The 16,387-nt window shown below is 48.9% G+C and overlaps 6 protein-coding genes across 6 annotated transcripts; 2 read left to right on the top strand and 4 right to left on the bottom strand.

The window, feature by feature from the left end:
* Positions 1 to 18: 18 nt before the first annotated feature.
* On the bottom strand, positions 19 to 2,427 carry V1508DRAFT_48777 (uncharacterized protein). The gene has a single exon (XM_066942933.1). It carries the CDS (start codon positions 2,044 to 2,046, stop codon positions 178 to 180), a length of 1,869 nt encoding a protein of 622 aa, XP_066797102.1. The 5' UTR covers positions 2,047 to 2,427; the 3' UTR covers positions 19 to 177.
* Positions 2,428 to 4,609: 2,182 nt separating this feature from the next.
* V1508DRAFT_351798 (DDHD domain-containing protein) lies at positions 4,610 to 6,322 on the top strand (the record flags this gene model as incomplete). Its single annotated transcript, XM_066936828.1, has 3 exons — positions 4,610 to 4,805; positions 4,857 to 5,790; positions 6,025 to 6,322. 3 exons carry the CDS (start codon positions 4,610 to 4,612, stop codon positions 6,320 to 6,322), a joined length of 1,428 nt encoding a protein of 475 aa, XP_066797101.1.
* A 459-nt stretch (positions 6,323 to 6,781) lies between these two features.
* On the top strand, positions 6,782 to 8,691 carry V1508DRAFT_460770 (glycosyl hydrolase family 76-domain-containing protein). Its single transcript, XM_066942779.1, has 3 exons — positions 6,782 to 6,998; positions 7,079 to 7,209; positions 7,275 to 8,691. The coding sequence occupies exons 1-3, from the start codon at positions 6,902 to 6,904 to the stop codon at positions 8,466 to 8,468; spliced, it is 1,422 nt and encodes a 473-aa protein (XP_066797100.1). The 5' UTR covers positions 6,782 to 6,901; the 3' UTR covers positions 8,469 to 8,691.
* On the bottom strand, positions 8,658 to 10,466 carry V1508DRAFT_367860 (amidase signature enzyme). Its single transcript, XM_066937397.1, has 2 exons — positions 10,361 to 10,466; positions 8,658 to 10,308 (listed from the first exon to the last, which is right to left on the bottom strand). The coding sequence occupies exons 1-2, from the start codon at positions 10,387 to 10,389 to the stop codon at positions 8,727 to 8,729; spliced, it is 1,611 nt and encodes a 536-aa protein (XP_066797099.1). The 5' UTR covers positions 10,390 to 10,466; the 3' UTR covers positions 8,658 to 8,726.
* A 91-nt stretch (positions 10,467 to 10,557) lies between these two features.
* Positions 10,558 to 12,152, bottom strand: V1508DRAFT_413874 (transcription initiation factor TFIID component TAF4 family-domain-containing protein). Its single transcript, XM_066939845.1, has one exon. It carries the CDS (start codon positions 11,939 to 11,941, stop codon positions 10,640 to 10,642), a length of 1,302 nt encoding a protein of 433 aa, XP_066797098.1. The 5' UTR covers positions 11,942 to 12,152; the 3' UTR covers positions 10,558 to 10,639.
* A 1,354-nt stretch (positions 12,153 to 13,506) lies between these two features.
* V1508DRAFT_351795 (major facilitator superfamily domain-containing protein) lies at positions 13,507 to 15,220 on the bottom strand (the record flags this gene model as incomplete). The annotated part of the gene is made up of 2 exons (XM_066936827.1): positions 13,507 to 14,814; positions 14,867 to 15,220. The coding sequence occupies 2 exons, from the start codon at positions 15,218 to 15,220 to the stop codon at positions 13,507 to 13,509; spliced, it is 1,662 nt and encodes a 553-aa protein (XP_066797097.1).
* Between the last annotated feature and the right edge of the window lie 1,167 nt (positions 15,221 to 16,387).

Raw genomic sequence — 16,387 nt, 5'->3', positions numbered from 1 at the left:
TCATGATTATAGGATTAATTAAAGGATCTTATAGCCTAACCAAATGTACAGGTAGTAAGAATAATGCTACACACCCAGTAACACAATAAAATAATGACTCAAGCCACTTGAAACGCCGAATCCATGAATGAAACCATATAGACCCCAACAATGCCTTATTATTCCTCACATCTATGACTACCGATTTCCCTTCTCCATCTTACTTCCATCTTGAGACTTCCGTCTGGGTTTGCTGGATTTACTTGATCCCGATGGTGCGACTGCTCTGTTGATGGTTTCCTTGTCTTCTTCAGTGTAATTGATGAACACGGCTCCCGGACTTGACTTTCTTCTCGGCGGTGTGACGGGAGTGTATGCATATATTGCATTGATGGAGGGCATAGCAGTAGCTGTACTAAATGTCGGGCACCCCGAAGCGGCAGGTTGCATCGCGAACGAACCTTTGTACATGGCTGGCGGAACGAAAGACAGCGGCTGCAGTGCCGGTGATGGAATGGGAGAAGTGTCGGGGCTGACGACTACTTCTTCACTATGAGTTCGACCCTCGTGCACGACGTGCCTCAGGTCATGAATAGTTGCTGATGGACCTTGCAGCCTGTGGGGCGATGATGGCGAACTGGTAGTCGAAATATGACACTGCATTGGCTCACTCCGCGATGCTTCAGGAGTAATATCACCAATCAAAGTCTCCTCACTGGCGCGCCAAGTAAGCGTGTGCGACGAAGTAGCACGGCAGAGCCCCAGGTCTCGAGCGACGGTGAGAGTCTGTGCAGACGCTACCCTTCGAAGCTCCTGATGCCGACCGTCTGCGAGAGTAATCTCGTCGTCATCAAGAGCAAAGATTTCATGTGATCGCTTACGTGCCGGTTGTCGGTCTTGTACAATTTGCTGTTTCCGAATATTTCCGAGTGATCGCTTCCGCAGTGGCAGGTTGGTTCCAGGCAGACCTTGTTGTTTCTGGAAGTCTTCGTGAGAACGTTTTCGTGACGGTTCCTGCACTTCCGTCTGCCGCTGTTGTTGTTGTTGTTGTTGTTGTTGTTGTTGTTGTTGTTGTTGTTGTTGTTGTTCTTGTTGTTGTCGAAGTTCATCCTGGCACTGTAGCACGGTTACAAGCTCATGCTGATCTCCCAAGTCTACCGCAGAATGAACATGATGCGCAAAGTACGAAGGCTGTGCAAGCATGAAGAGCGGCTGATAGGAATAGTCTGGCTGAACAACGTTGTGAGAGAAGTCGAAATATTCCGCTGCGCGATCCTGTAGTTCGAGAAGAGCTGGTATACTGACGGTTGCGTCTGATGGTGCAACATTAACATCGTGCTCGGGCGTCCTTCCATTGCTCAGGGATACATTAACAATGGGCACGGACACAACTCGTGGCACTGTAACCTCTCGTTCTGGTATCACTCTAACATTCGTTCCGTGATCGACCATGAAGTCTGAAACGTCGACCGTGGGTCCATCGCTCTCAGGCGTGGACCAGTCGGGGATAGAAAATATCGCATCGAGATGGTTGTAGTCCATTGCCTCGTCACTTACAGTGACCGGATCGGATTGCTTTGCGAGAGACGCAGATCGTCGAGATTTTCGGGAGGTATGCGGACCCAGAGAGAACAAGGGACTAATACGACTGGCAAACGACGAAAAGAAGGATTTCTTGGTGTGCGACACTTCGCCGAGCTGGTGGGGAGAGTGCACATGCAACAGAGCGGGATCGAGAGAGTCAACGCTTGAATTCGGAGACGGACTCGAAACTGGAGATAGAAATATCTTTGTGGGAGCGGAAACATCAATGCCTAGGCCGGCTGGACCTGGGCTCCCTGACCGAAGTGCACCTGACCCCTCCAATGTTGTCCTTGTCTTTGACGAGATTGTCCTTGTCTGCCGTCGAGAAACACGTTTGTCTACTGTGCTGGTGGCGGGCGCGTCTTCTTTGCTGGCGATGCAATTGACATCGGTTACTGTGGAGACTAATCGCGAACTGAGCCTACCTAGTCGTCGCTCGGTCCGGAACGGATCGCGCATGTTACGGTGCATGGTAGCCAACATTATCTTAGAGAACACAATCGCAAATCCCAGCGGCGACGATAAAGACGACAAATGGCAGATGAAAAACAGCGAAGATTGACCCAGTCGAGGCTACTTATATACCTTGACTCCGTCCAGCCTCCCGCGTTGTGTAGCTGACCTGTGTCGTGCTCTTGCCCCGACCAAAAGCGCGAGGTCGTTGTGCGGCGCAGGTTCTATCTGGAATAGCCAGCCACTTCGAGCCGCACCTCCACTTCACGCCACTCATCGTGGCTGGTCCACTGCCTGTATTTGGCTGCACCGCCACTATCGGTTTGCGCCTCTTTCAACTTCCGCAGCAGACCCTTGTGGCTGTAATTTTTCCTAATTGGGTCACACAAGCCATCCATCACCTGGACTCTTTATACCTAATACCAAACGAAAAAGGGTAATATGCGAATGAAAACTATGCAATTTAAGAGTATAATGCAAGCGTGCTATTTAGTAAGTCGACTCATGGCTGTGTAATTATAGTGTGCCGTTAGGTATAACGCAGCCGTACCCGGATGATGGCAACCGTGGAGATTTTGTGACGACGGCAAGAGTTGTTCAACAGTCGCGGAATGCAGCCAGCCACGCCAATCCGGGTAAGCTAGTTCTGTGGCAGCAAAACGGATTGATGATTTAATCAATATAAGTTAACGCTACCGTCTGCCTTAAAAATATTACAGTGATTGACATCAGAACGTACTTGGAGGTTGAAAACAGAAGAAGGTATTGATACAGCATAAATATACAGACTGATGCCGAGCGCAGAGCATAGACCAGCACAGACGATGGACGAACAAAGGACAACACACCGATGCAAACAAGTCATGGCCACTCTCGACGCGGGCTCATCCAGGCGTTGGTCGTATCCGATTGCCGGCAGTACTCACCATTCCGTCTCTGAACTGGGCCTCGAGCCAGGCTCTACGGAAAAAGTTGACAAGAGTTGAAACTACTGCCTCTCCGCTCAGGATGTGATCGGGAATACAGTCCCCGAGCACGACCTCCTGCAGGTTTGGCGGGACGTCATCGCCGACAAACTCGCCTTCCTCCGCAATCGTCTGTAAAGTTGTTAGCCGGCATATTCCGCAGGATTTGCCAGTTTGTCACTTACAAATGAAGGCGAAGGTTGGAGCAACGTCTCGGGCAGAACTTTCACGTCTGGAATCCGGTATGTTTCCAGGACTATCGCTTGATTCGCCCGAACCACGTCACACCGTCTCTAACCAACGGCCCGTACGGGCGGCGCTGCATCAACTGACGGCGGAAGTCCTGTTCGGTGCCTCTTTGACAGCGTGACAGCGGCGTTCTCTACCTGGATGGACGAGTACTGCGGTGTGTCTGACGTCTGCCCTCGGCCTTGTTCGCGAACACCCATGACAATGCCAAAAAGCTATGAATATATATTGTAAACAAATTTTTAATAGGAAATCTTGACAGTTTGTTTTGTGATCCGTTGATGAAACTTTGCTTGCGTTCGACGTGACGTCATCGCTGAAGCGCGCAGATCATCGGCTTCTGATCCAGTACTAAGCATATCTCACTCCGCACATCTCTCAACAGCCATACTCATTCATGCCTCTGGATCTCAGCGAATTTCACCACAACACTACGACAGAGGACAATGCCGCCCTGGTTTTTCCACAACGCAACCGCGCCACTCGACGACCCGTCTGCACCGCTTCCTGCGCCCTCGACGCCGGCTGCATCCACGATCCCGATAGAAAAGGAGTCGTCATGGGTTCCATTCACGCCCGAGGACAACGCGCGCCTCGAAGCCGCATGGCACGCGACATACGTCTCCAAAACCAACGTTGCCATGAGCGAGGAGACCACCGGCAAGGGCAAAGGCAAGAAAAAACCGAGGCCACCCGCCGTCAATGTGATTGTCGGTAAGGCTCGATTGTACGCAGTTCAGTTCTTGCCGCAGTCGCCAGAAGAGGAGAATGTGGATCCAAAAGATGAATGTGATTGGGAAGAGGTCTTGGGACAATGTGTTGCGAAACTGATGCCGGTCTACTGGCATGCCATGCACGACACGGCCCATGTCATCCGCGCTACGTGGTTCTACACGTCTTCCTTCGGCACCCCGAATCCGATGCAGCACGGTGCTCCGCGACAGTATAGATATTCGTCTGCGCCCATTGCCGACTTGACCATGGCCGCAAAGCTGGAGCGCAGTTTCTTACAGATCGAACCGTGGTCATATGGATACATCTCTGAATTGAAAGGCGTCAAAAAGACTGGCCGTGCAGCAGAAAGCAAAATCAAAGTGCTGGTAGCCGATGGATATTCAGCAGTCTACTGGCCCCTACCTCCTGATCGGCATCTGCCCAAACGATCAATAGCAGGAGACGATCGGGTTGAAGAGTTTCGTCGAGATATTCCGAGCCATCCTGACAAACCCCGGGTAGAGGATAGCTATGCCAACAAGCGCGACGGATTCGCCGTATTGATCCCCGAAGCTGTCATCGTCAGGACATTCGCCGGTCGCCGCTCTGGTGTCTGCAGAGGTGTTGCGTGGGTGCTCGGTGCTGTGGCTCGACGTGTTGACAGCATGGAAGTGCGCCTGCCGGGTCGCGGTGCCGAAGGGGTTGTCCGGCGAGGGTTTGATTATGAGGAATGGCTGCGGGCGGGAGGTAGGGGACCTCAAGGGCAGTGGAACGCGCATGATATTGAGCATCTAGTCTTGGTTGTCCATGGCATTGGCCAGAAGCTCTCAGAACGAGTGGAGACATTTGACTTTACGTATGGTATGGACTAAGTATTGATCTATTTACTTGAACTTTGGCTGACGCACGTAGCAATCAACACATTCCGCGTACTGATGGCCAAGCAACACGAACTTATGTCGACCACGCATTCTCCCCCGGCAGTACTTCCAATCAACTGGCGTCGCAAAATCAATTTTGACTACGATGACGCGGCCTCGTCCGATCAGTTTGAAGAAAACACAGAGGCTCCAATCCACCGGCCGTTCGCTCTGTCTGACATCACACCTAACACTATTCCTACGGTCCGTAACATTATCTCTGACGTCTTGCTGGACATTCCGTACTACTTGTCGAAACATCGGTCCCGGGTACTCCATGCTGTCGCAGCGGAAGCGAATCGGATATACAGACTATGGATGCGGAATAATCCTGGCTGGCAAGGAAAGATCTCGATCATAGGACATTCTTTAGGATCAGTTATCGCTGTCGATATTTTATCTCGACAGCCAACAGTTCCTCCACCGCTAGGGTCTCAGAATGAAAACCTGAGCGAAGAGGACGAATTACTGCTCGAGTTCCCTGTACGAAATTTATTTCTCGCAGGAAGCCCCGTCGGGTTTTTCTTATTACTTAATCGCACCAATTTGATGCCCCGGATAATGTCAAAAACGCGCCTGGCCTCCATAGTCAGGAATATTCCCAATTCCGATGACGACTTAGACGACGAGCTCGATCCCGCGGATTTCGAACCGGAAAAAATTGGCATCAATCACGGCGGCGTGTACGGATGCCTTGCCGTTGAAAACATTTACAACGTGATTCATACGTCGGATCCGATTGCGTACAGTCTCAATCCATGCGTGGATCCAGAGTATGCAGCCAACTTGCGGAGTGCAATTCTCTCTGTGCCCATTACTCGTAAAGCAATTTTCAGGAAACTCTTTTCCTTTATGAATAAGAGACCTGGCAGTTCGCTTCAACTACATGCAAGCGAGACCAAGCAGAAAGTCGTCGACTCTGCGCGGTCTACAGGGTCCAAAGTTGCGAAGATTGCGGTGCAGGCTGCCAAGCCGAATTACAGTGCAGGTGAGCGCATACAGCAGAATCGAGAGTCGTCTAAGAAGAAGCCCTGGCTGGCTGAGGATCAACGTGGAATACTTGAACCTGACAGCGAAATGGATGCTGACGACAACGGTAGCGATACCAGTAGCCATGATTTCGAATTTGGTCAGTCCCGACGGCCGCCGTATAAGGCCAGCTATTCGTTCACCCGTAGACCGAGTTCGTCGTCTAGAATTCCGCAGATTGAGCTTGAAACGAGGGATTTCAAATACGAAAAAATTGTCGAGACACGGATGCATTGTCTGAACGAGAATGGACAGATAGATTTTGTCATGCAGCCGACTGGTGCGCTAGAAAACCAGTATATCAGCATTTTGACCGCTCATTCGGGATACTGGGAATCAAAGGAGTTTGCGTATTTGGTGGCATTGGAGTGTAGCAGACAAGAAGGCGTAGAGAATACATTTAAGTCATTTAGAGCGGTGCGGAAGTGAATTCTTTATATTTGAGTTGGAATTTCATATGTAATACAGTCGGCGTTGTGGAATAGAGTTGTGAATAATACTGAAAGACATACTTGGACTCTAATAAGTGCCAGTAATTTTTGTACGGGGTCCCGCACAGCCCCGAAACAACTCCGGTCATCGACGTGGCTGGGGGCTATTGTTAGAACAAACTCTATCCCCACCACCTAGTGATAATTCGCAATATTACCACACAGATATTTATTGGACGTATTGCAATATTGCAGATATGGAGTAAGATAAAATTAGCCCGGATTATATAATGTATTTAGTTACTAAGTTAATGCGAACATACTGATTAAATCATTATGCTATAAGCCGTTTTGTGAGACGGCAGCCGTGTGGGCTTCGCACTAAAAGATTAAATTGCAAACAGGGGGCGGTGTCGTCTCGAGCCCCACCGCGACTCCATGCCCTTAATTTATTCCCACACTCCCTGGTCCGACATCGAGGTTACCACATTACATTGGTATCATTGGTATACGCTACTCTCGCTGATCTCAATAGTGCAGTAACTGGGTTGGACAGGTTTTTAGTATTATTCTCAGAATGGGTCACGTTTTCGGCGCATTCACAGTGCTTGTGTGCGCTTTGTTTGGAGTCGTCGTCAAAGCAAACGGAATCACAGTTGACCTGAACGATGAAGGTATGTTACCACTGGTTTCTGTGCTGACTCTTGCTACTCATATGTCGGATCGAGCAAACAAATTAATTATCTCCTTACAGTCTCTATCAAGTCTGCAGCGCGGATAGTGGCGGATGGTTTGATGAATTATTACCATGGCAACGAATCTGGCCGAACACCGGGTGTATTCGACGGCGGATACTACTGGTGGGAGTCTGGTGCCGCGTGGGGTGTACGTTTACTGTCTCCGTTCTATTTAATTTTCTTCCCTTAAAGATCTTCAGCTAACTAGATCAGAGCATGCTGGATTACTGGTTCTTCACCGGTGACGACACCTACGTCGAGGTTGCAAAGGAAGGCATGCTTTTCCAGGTCGGCACAGATTGGGACTACATGCCCAAAAACCAGACACTTTCCCTTGGAAACGATGACCAGGGATTTTGGGGAATAACAGCTATGATGGCCGCCGAACGAAACTTCACAAACCCTTCGTCCGACCAGCCTCAGTGGTTAGCTCTTGCCCAAGCTGTTTTCAACTCAATAGCACTCGTGTGGGACTCTCAGTACTGCTCTGGTGGTGTGCGGTGGCAGAAATTCGTTTTTAATAACGGTTATGACTACAAGAACTCGATATCGAACGGGGTCTTGTTCCAGCTCGGTGCCCGATTACAGAGATATACAAAAAACGAGACATATGGATACTGGGCTGAGAAGGTGTGGGATTGGGAATCCACGATAGGACTGATTGATAACACAACATCCTACGTCTACGATGGAGGGTCTATCGAAAATAACTGCCAGGTGCTTAACAAGATTCAGTGGACTTACAATATGGCAGTTTATATGGCCGGTGCTGCATATATGTACAACTACACAGAGTCTGATACCTGGAAGACCCGACTAGACAATTTGATCAACACGCTAGATGTTTTCTTGTACGGCAACACTAATGTCCTTTACGAGCCTGCATGTGAACCATCAGCGTCGTGCAACGCTGATCAGCAATCGTTTAAGGCATATATTTCTCGGTGGATGGGCGCAACTATCCAGCTTGCCCCGTATACCTACAACACACTCTTTCCTATCCTAACAACGTCAGCGTCGGCTGCTATTCGTACATGCAACGGCGGCTTGGACGGTGTGACCTGTGGCTACACGTGGTTAACCGGCACGTACGATGGTAAATATGGCTTAGGCGAACAGATGGCCGCGCTCGAAGTCCTCCAAACTCAGTTAATACCATACACTGTTGCACCATACACCAACGATACAGGCGGCTCATCGATTGGCAATCCGAATGCCGGAACTGGCGTACTCAGCTCGCAAACTTCCAGTGCGACCAGCCAAACTAAAGATAAGGCCGGCGCGTGGATTGTTACGTGCGTCTTATCGGCGATCGCCCTCTTGACTAGCATTTGGATGGCAATGGACGGCAAGGGTGAAGCAAAGAAATTGCAGGAATGGATCAGGGTGGAATCGAACTACGCCTGATAGCATGCTATGTTTGCTCGATTTGGTTTTGTGCGTAGGTTTGAACGGTCAAGTTCGGGTTGCGTTGCGGGATCTGGAGTCACAGTCAATACTTGAATTTTTTTTACTAAAGATTGTACTATGGTATATAGTCTGTTCTGGTTTGTGTATATACTTATGGGTTATATTATAGTGTTCCAATGATGTGTTGTGAATTATAATCTATTGTTCTATTGAATGGCCTCAGACGAAGATATTATACATTCCCAAACCATACCACTAAAAGGATTTCCAATCGAAACTTTGTTCCCACGCATAGGCGACTTTGTAAATGTCGAGTTCTCCAAACGATTTACCAACAATCTGCATGCCGACTGGCAGATTCAGCGATTCGTCCTCGTGAGGCGACATCATAGCTATAGGCAAGCTCATAGCCGGATTGCCAGAAATATTGAACGGTGCGGTATTAATCGTAGTGCCAATCGCCTTCGACATCTTTGTCATAATATCATCTTCAAGCTTCGAAGTGTAATTTGCCGGCGACGGCGTGCACGGTGTGATTAATACGTCGTACTTCTCCAACACAGCGTTATATTCGTCTTTTAACTTCCGCCCAAGATTTATCGCCTTGTCAGTCAAACCAGGATAACTGTCTTTAATAAACTGGCCACCAAGCAATGCGTTCGTGCCAGCCGGATTCCTGGATGCAAGTTTATCGAACTTTTCCTGATCCCATTTTGATAACGATATATTTAGCGCTGTATCATGTACTCCAAAACGAACAGGGTTTTGTCCACAGAGACCGTGCTCGGAGAAACCTTGTCGCGTCGCAATTGTCCAGATTGCCGGTGCTTTGGCGTGCATGGGGACTGAGATTTCTTCCACACTGATGCCGACGCCTAAGGTCTGCAACGCCTTGGCTGCTTCCTTCACTTTTGCGATGACTCGAGGATCGAGACCGGGCATGTCGAATGACTCCATGATAAGTCCGATCCTGAAGCCCTTTGCCGCCTGCTTCGGATCGCCCTTAAACTTTGTAAGTTCATCGAGATAGCAAGGAATAGGAGTTGGCAGGCCGATTTGTCTGTCATCATAACCGTCCGCACCAGCCATAGCCATCAACATCAACGCATTATCCATGACAGTTTTGGTCATCGGTCCGGTATGATCCACAATCGCCGCCAGCGAAGCAATACCCGTATACGGCACTAATCCATACGTGGGCTTCAAGCCAACCAGTCCACAATAGGACGCAGGTACCCGAATCGAGCCGCCCTGGTCTCCGCCGACGGCCATATCAACTAATCCGCCCGCTACCAGGGCTGCACATCCACTTGACGAGCCGCCGGCATTGTATCCCGCAGCAAATGGATTCTGGACAAAGCCGTATGCGTTGGTGAACGATGTAGGCGACATTGAAAAGTTCTCGCACGCGCCTTTGCCTAGAATGGTGGCGCCTGCGGTGAGCACACGGGTGACAACGGTAGCATCGTATTGAGGCACAAATCCGCCTTCTGGTATCACGTCTGTACCTAGCAAGGAGGGCACTTTACCAATACAGATATTATCCTTGATAGCGACCGTCTTGCCGGCGAGTAAACCCCTCGCATCAGCGTCTGATGTAGATTTAATCGTAACTTTATACGCCCAGGCGTTATATTCGTTCGTCTCTGGCTTGTGGACCAACTTGCGCGGAAATCGGATCAAGTCCAATTGCGGGACGTAGTCCTCCTCCCCGGCAATTGTCTTTGCCGCTTCTTCAAGACCAGATAATAGGATGCGGTACGCCTCAACGTCTTTTTCAGGAACATTCACGCTGAACACGTTTGCCGTCTTTTGCAGCTGTTCCCTAGTAAAAGAGCTGTTCTGGTTAGTACATTCGATGTGATCAACGTTAGTAACTGAAAACTCACATTTTTTCTGGTAGGCGTACGACTGACATGGTTTCGGTTCTACATATATGTTCACAAGACCAATTGATCTAAACGGAGGTTAGTCGGAACAGAGCGAAGCCTTGTCTGCTGCTGTTCGGATCAGATAACGCGGCGCGGCACCGAGCTTATCAGGGGCTGTCATGTGAGTCCCAAGCAAATCCAAATGACTTTCGTCGAGGGCGTGCCCATGAATATACATATATTACTCCACTAATCGTACAAACTCTGACATAAATTATAAATACAATAATATACCAATTAGTCTCTCAAACGCGTCCACCCCTTCGTCAGGGCTTTCTGTACGCCAACTCTTTCGTTTTCTAATACTGTCAACAAATCCCTCATAACGACACCTTGTTCTTCTTTGGCCTCCCGTATCCTTATTCCATGACTTCCAGTACTGGAATCCTTCTTCGAGCCCCCTCCTGCCGATCCACCGACACTTGGTGACGAATTGCCAGGTCCTCCGCTAGTCATCCACGAATACTTCTTCCTACCACCAGACACCATCAGAGCGGCCGTAGCGTTCGCCGCCCGATGCATGACCTCCTCCGTGGCATGCGCACCTTTCTCGCCATCATGCACCTTCCCACTCCCGTCTGTAGTTCCAGTAGTACCGCTCCGGGCTTCCAACGCAGCCTTAGAAATCTTATATTTATCCTCCCGCTCCTTATCCTGAATCGCGATCTGCCGTAATGACTTCGCGACATCGGACGCATTAGACGTGCTATTCCCCGATTCCCGACGATATCTTGAAGTGATAACCGCGGACGTCAAAATGTTGCTCAACCACTCCTGGCAAGCCAGCGAAATCAGCACGAGAACATCGTTATCCTTCGTCTCGGTGACTGCGTAGGGCACAGTTAATGGCGGCGGCTGAATATCGTTTTCTAGCGCAAGCGTAGCAACAACCTGTCGCACGACATGCAGATCCAAAAATGGCGTCCGTCGATGGACGTGTAGTGTATCATCTGCAGTCATGTCGAAAGTGGATAACAACCCTCCGTCGTTCAATGAAGGAATCGGGCCCAAAGATCCGCTAGGCGTGATTGCTACTCCTGCTTTAAACGACTGGGTGCGGATAGGAATTGATGAGGATAAAAGTTGTTCCTCTTCTCGCAGATCGACACCGGCGGATAACAAGGCGTCTGAGAAATCGTTCGGGTCTTCTTTCATAGCACCAGCGGCTGGTGTCTGTGGAAGTACATTTGCGCGCATCACAGGAGTATTCCCAGCAGCTGGACTCGCACTCCGACTTCCCCCAGTTGATCCGGGTGTTCCAGGTGAAGGTGGGCCATTATAGGGCGGGAGGTGGTGCGCAGGGAGTACGGGTGATCCCATCGGCGTCGTCGACGGCGGCGGCATCGAATGCGAAATCGCCAGTTTTGGTCTCTTAGATGTTGGAATCGAAGCATTCCCTGGGGAGTTTCCGGATGGTGGCGATGGCCGCTTGTTATTTGTGCCGTTGTTGGTTGCGCTGGAGCTGCTCATAGCTGACGAAACCGGAGGCGGTGAGGAACCTCCTGACGCATTCAGTGTCAGCGGCCGTGAGCCAGACATTGTGAATGTGTCTGGAATCCGGATTAAGCTTTAAACTGACAGAGGCAATATGGATATAATCTAGATAAACACTGATTATTAGACAGGAAAGAGAAAATTGACTGACATGTATATGTGGTGTTAAGAGCATGAGCAAGCGGCAAATTGGTGGAAATTCGTACACGTGATCTATTCGTTGACCTCTGTGTGTGCTACGAAACCCACTGTTCACTAAGGCGCTACAGCTGCAGTAGAAAGCAGTGGCTTCCACAGCGCCACGATTCATTTGATGCTTATACATACCTCCTTACAGCAATGGCTTATTGTCTATACTGATATAGTAGGAATTTAATCAAAATTTCTGGTCGTGACACTTGCTTTCCAGCTCGCGTAACATATAGTAAACAAGTGGTCGAGTCCTCTCATTATATTGACTTATCCACCGCCCTGACATACACAGCTTTTTGACCGACCTGCAATTCGATATTAAGGAGAAGCTCTCAGATTTGGCAAATTACATTCGCTCCTTCAACAGAGAATCGAGTAACAGAAAGAAATGATTATACGACAGAACGAGAGACGCAGCATTTGGGGTTTCCTAAGGGGTTAGGCTATCTGACAAGGCGCATTCCAGGCGAATAGCAAATAGTAATAAAATGTGTTAACTTAATGGAATAGCACCTCAATGCCGCTGATAAAGCAGAGCGGGCAGAATTACTGTCTCTCAAATGCCATACTAATTATTTTATGAAACAAGAACCTTCCTTGCAGTTCTACAGTTCTAGTCATGGTTTAGGGCAATGTATTATCCAGGTTGTAGTCATTTCATACTCATTTACGTAAGTCCAAGCCTAGTAGGGAGATAGTCACAGTTTTGTCCATTTTGAATCAAGTCCAAAAATGGATGTGAGAAGGCTACCATCCAACGATATATTTTATGTTATTACGCTATATACGAGTGCCGCTATCCGGTCTCCAGACTTCAATGAATACTGTACTCGATGTCCCAGCGCAACTTGTGGGCCCAGTAAACAAATGGTCGTTGTGTAATAGGCTCAATTCTACCGTTGTAGCTATGCTCTCTTGCATTACAGCGATCTCAACTTCAACGTCTTCGGTATTCCCATACATAGCAGAAGGCCTCTTGAACTGCGGTGACGTAACGCATACGAATATAAAGTCTGTAACATTGAGACCATCGACGCAAATATCTTTGTCATGACAGAGTCTCTTATAGCCTCACTAGTCCCAACCTCAACCTCAACCTCAATCTCAACCTCACCCACAACTGTCACTATTTTCTAAGGCACATAATCACTCCTCCATCTGGGTCTATCACACTTCTGCAAAGGCACCTATGAACGCCACGCATACTGGTAAATCCAAAAGGCACAATATCATCTACTAATTGGGGACTGCGTGTAGGACGCTCAAAATCATGAATCTTATTCCTATTAACTTTTTGACATACTTACATGCATAGTAATAATCTAATGTCACTGGAAACTGTTCATCTACAAATGCAAATGCTAAAATGCCTTTCTCCTCGCTTTGTCATGTCAATGCTAGCCAGTTATCGAGAATGACTACGTTCGTCCAACATTGCGATGCAAGACATGTTCCTTCATCAAGAAACTCATTCCGGCGCACATCACGCTCATGGCCGTAGCGGTTAAAAAAACCGCACGAATACTATCCAAATAGGACTGCACCACCAGCTCTTGCATCGCCGGCGACAAAAACCTGACTTCGTCAATTGAGTCCTTTACCCGGCTAATGATTTCTTCCGCGCCGGGGCCGGCAATGCGAGAGTATAACTTTGTGGCAAGCACGTTTTGGAAGATTGCGGTCGAGATTGAGACGCCGAGGGTGGACCCGGTGCCTTTGAAGCCGAATTGGATGCTCGTCGAGACGGCTTGGTAGTCGCGCGGAACAGCGGCCACGAGGCCGACAAGAGTGATTGTAAGGTACAGCCCGAATGCGAAGCCGGGAACGAACATGATGACCATGATCAGGAACCTGGAGGTGTCCATGCCGACGAAGCAAAGAAGAAGAGATCCAAATACCATGCAGAAAGCCGCGAGACAGGTCATGGGAAAGTAGCGCCCGGTCTGGCGCATATAATACCCGACAACGAGAGATCCCAACGCGTCACCGACAAAGTGAGGAATCAAACTCGAGCCGGACTTGGTCGGAGAAACACCCTGCACGGTAATCAGGTAGATAGCAATGTAATAAATATGCGAGTAGTAGATCATGTTCATGAACCACGACGTAAACGAAGATCCAAACACAGTCCTGTCCCTCAACAAAAACAACGGGATTACTGGCTCTCTCGCAACTCGCAGCTCAACATACACGAATGTTATCAAAGACACACCGGAAAACAGGAGCGCGAAAATGACGGTAGGACTGGTCCAAGGCGTGTAGCTACCACCGATGCTCACCGCAAACAAGAACAAGACTAGCGTGCTGACGAGCGTGAATGAGCCAAGAAAGTCAATGCGTTTGAGTTTGCTACCGTCGATTTGCTTGACTGGCAAGTCCAGGTTGAAATAGATGGCCATGAGTGACAAGACAATAATCGGGCCTTGAGACAAGAACGTCCAGCGCCAGCCAAATGCCTCGGTAATCAAGCCACCCACAATTCCACCGAACGCAGCACCGCATCCATATAAGACGTTGCCGAGACCTTGCAGCAGTCCACGTTGCCTGAGGGGGACAATGTCACTGAGAGTAATCGAGGTCAGTGAGGTAAGACCACCACCGCCACAGCCAGCAATCACGCGGGCAAAGACGAGGAACCACATGTTCGGGGCAAGGCCGCAAAGGATAGAGCCGACACCGAACATGATGTTGCAAGCAATCAGCACCGGCTTGCGTCCAAAGATGTCCTATTCCACACATGAGTTAACGTTTTTTGCTGGCAAGAAGAGATTCACTCACTGAAATTTTACCGTACAGCGGCTGGAATGCGGCCAAGCTGATCATGTATCCAGTTGCAATCCATGAAATAGACCGAAAATCATTAAATTCCGACGCGATATGAGCCAGTAATGTAGCCACGATTGTACTGTCTAGGGCCGCAAGAAATATGCCGACATAGAGAGAAATGAAAACAGTAATCAGTGCTCGCGAGGACAGTTCCCCTTCTTCGATTTCGTCCGCAAGAGCGTCATCTGACAACGACCCCACATCGTCGGGAGCAATTGACGACTCGACATCGTCGTTAAGGAGAGGCGCGGACTCTTCGATGGCATCGGTGTCGATACGCGAGTCTATTGACGACGCGGATGACATTCTCTAGTAGAAACAGCACTTGCACGATGAGCCGAATGTGCAATTATTGTCCGGGATGGAACCGGAGCAAAGTATTCTGCACAGCGTGGCAAACGAGGGCGCTATGACTCACATTTTTTTGGACCTCCGATGTCGAAGCCGTCTTCTCTGAAAAGATCCCTCGTACTGTCCTCTAAAGTCAACGGGCAACATAAGCAATTTTACGTGCCATACATATCATGTCGGTCTTTTTATATACAGTTCTCCAAGTACGCTGATGGCCCAATCTAAAAGTTGGCTACCACTGGGAATAATCTAGCTTAGCTACCGTGGATATCAAGGTTTACGAATCCTAGATAAGCAAGTTATTAAAGTTAGTATGTTCCGGATCTCGCCAAGATACCGGTCACGTGCTGATAATTACCAAAATGACGAAAACAGTGATCCCTACCTTCTATAGTGTCAGGAATATCCCCTGGCGTGTGGTTGTTAATTCTGATTTGCGGCTTGCTCTCGCATTTAAATGAAAATACGGCTGATGCACTGTTGACAAACCTACTTGCCTAACAGCATCAGCAATTTTGAACATGTATATGTAGAGGTGTTAAATACCATATACAGTCGTTGCTTAGCTACTAACTAAGGGCAGTCGAGGGCAGGTCTTTCGTGTATATTAAGGTGCTGCTGCTACAACGGGACAATCGACGCTCCTAGTGGTTGACAACGTGGGGGTAACAAGTGGTGTTTGGGATTGCTTGTCTGGTGAACCCCAGGGCAAAGTTGCCGCAGCCATAATTTCCAATAACTATCCCTTATCGTGGACAACGATTACGGAACGCGGAATATTCTTAATTCTCGAGGATCTAGACTAAATGCAACAAGTAAAATACTCAGCTCAGCGCAATATAATGCGCAGTTGGTATACGATACCAGTCCGTTTCAAGTCGGTGCTCCCGCTAAGCGCGCATGGTGGAAAATGCGGCTGCACTCTGTGCGATGGGCTGTTGTCCAGACAACGATGAGTACTCCGAGTTGTACAAACATTAGGTAGTAGCGCAGCATCATGACTGCAAATCAAGCGGCGCGGGGACTGAGCTGTAATGCTACAAAACCCCACGTCATCATGAAGCCGCACAACGCGTGGCTCGGATTAGATTCTGGTTGCCTATAGAATCTGAATATAAATAT

The sequence above is a fragment of the Lipomyces doorenjongii genome (genome assembly GCF_038497915.1).
Source record: "Lipomyces doorenjongii strain NRRL Y-27504 unplaced genomic scaffold V1508scaffold_13, whole genome shotgun sequence".
Taxonomy (NCBI): Eukaryota; Fungi; Ascomycota; class Lipomycetes; order Lipomycetales; family Lipomycetaceae; genus Lipomyces; species Lipomyces doorenjongii.
The sequence above is the reverse complement of the archived record's forward strand: the minus strand, read 5'-3'. Positions and strand labels throughout refer to the sequence as shown.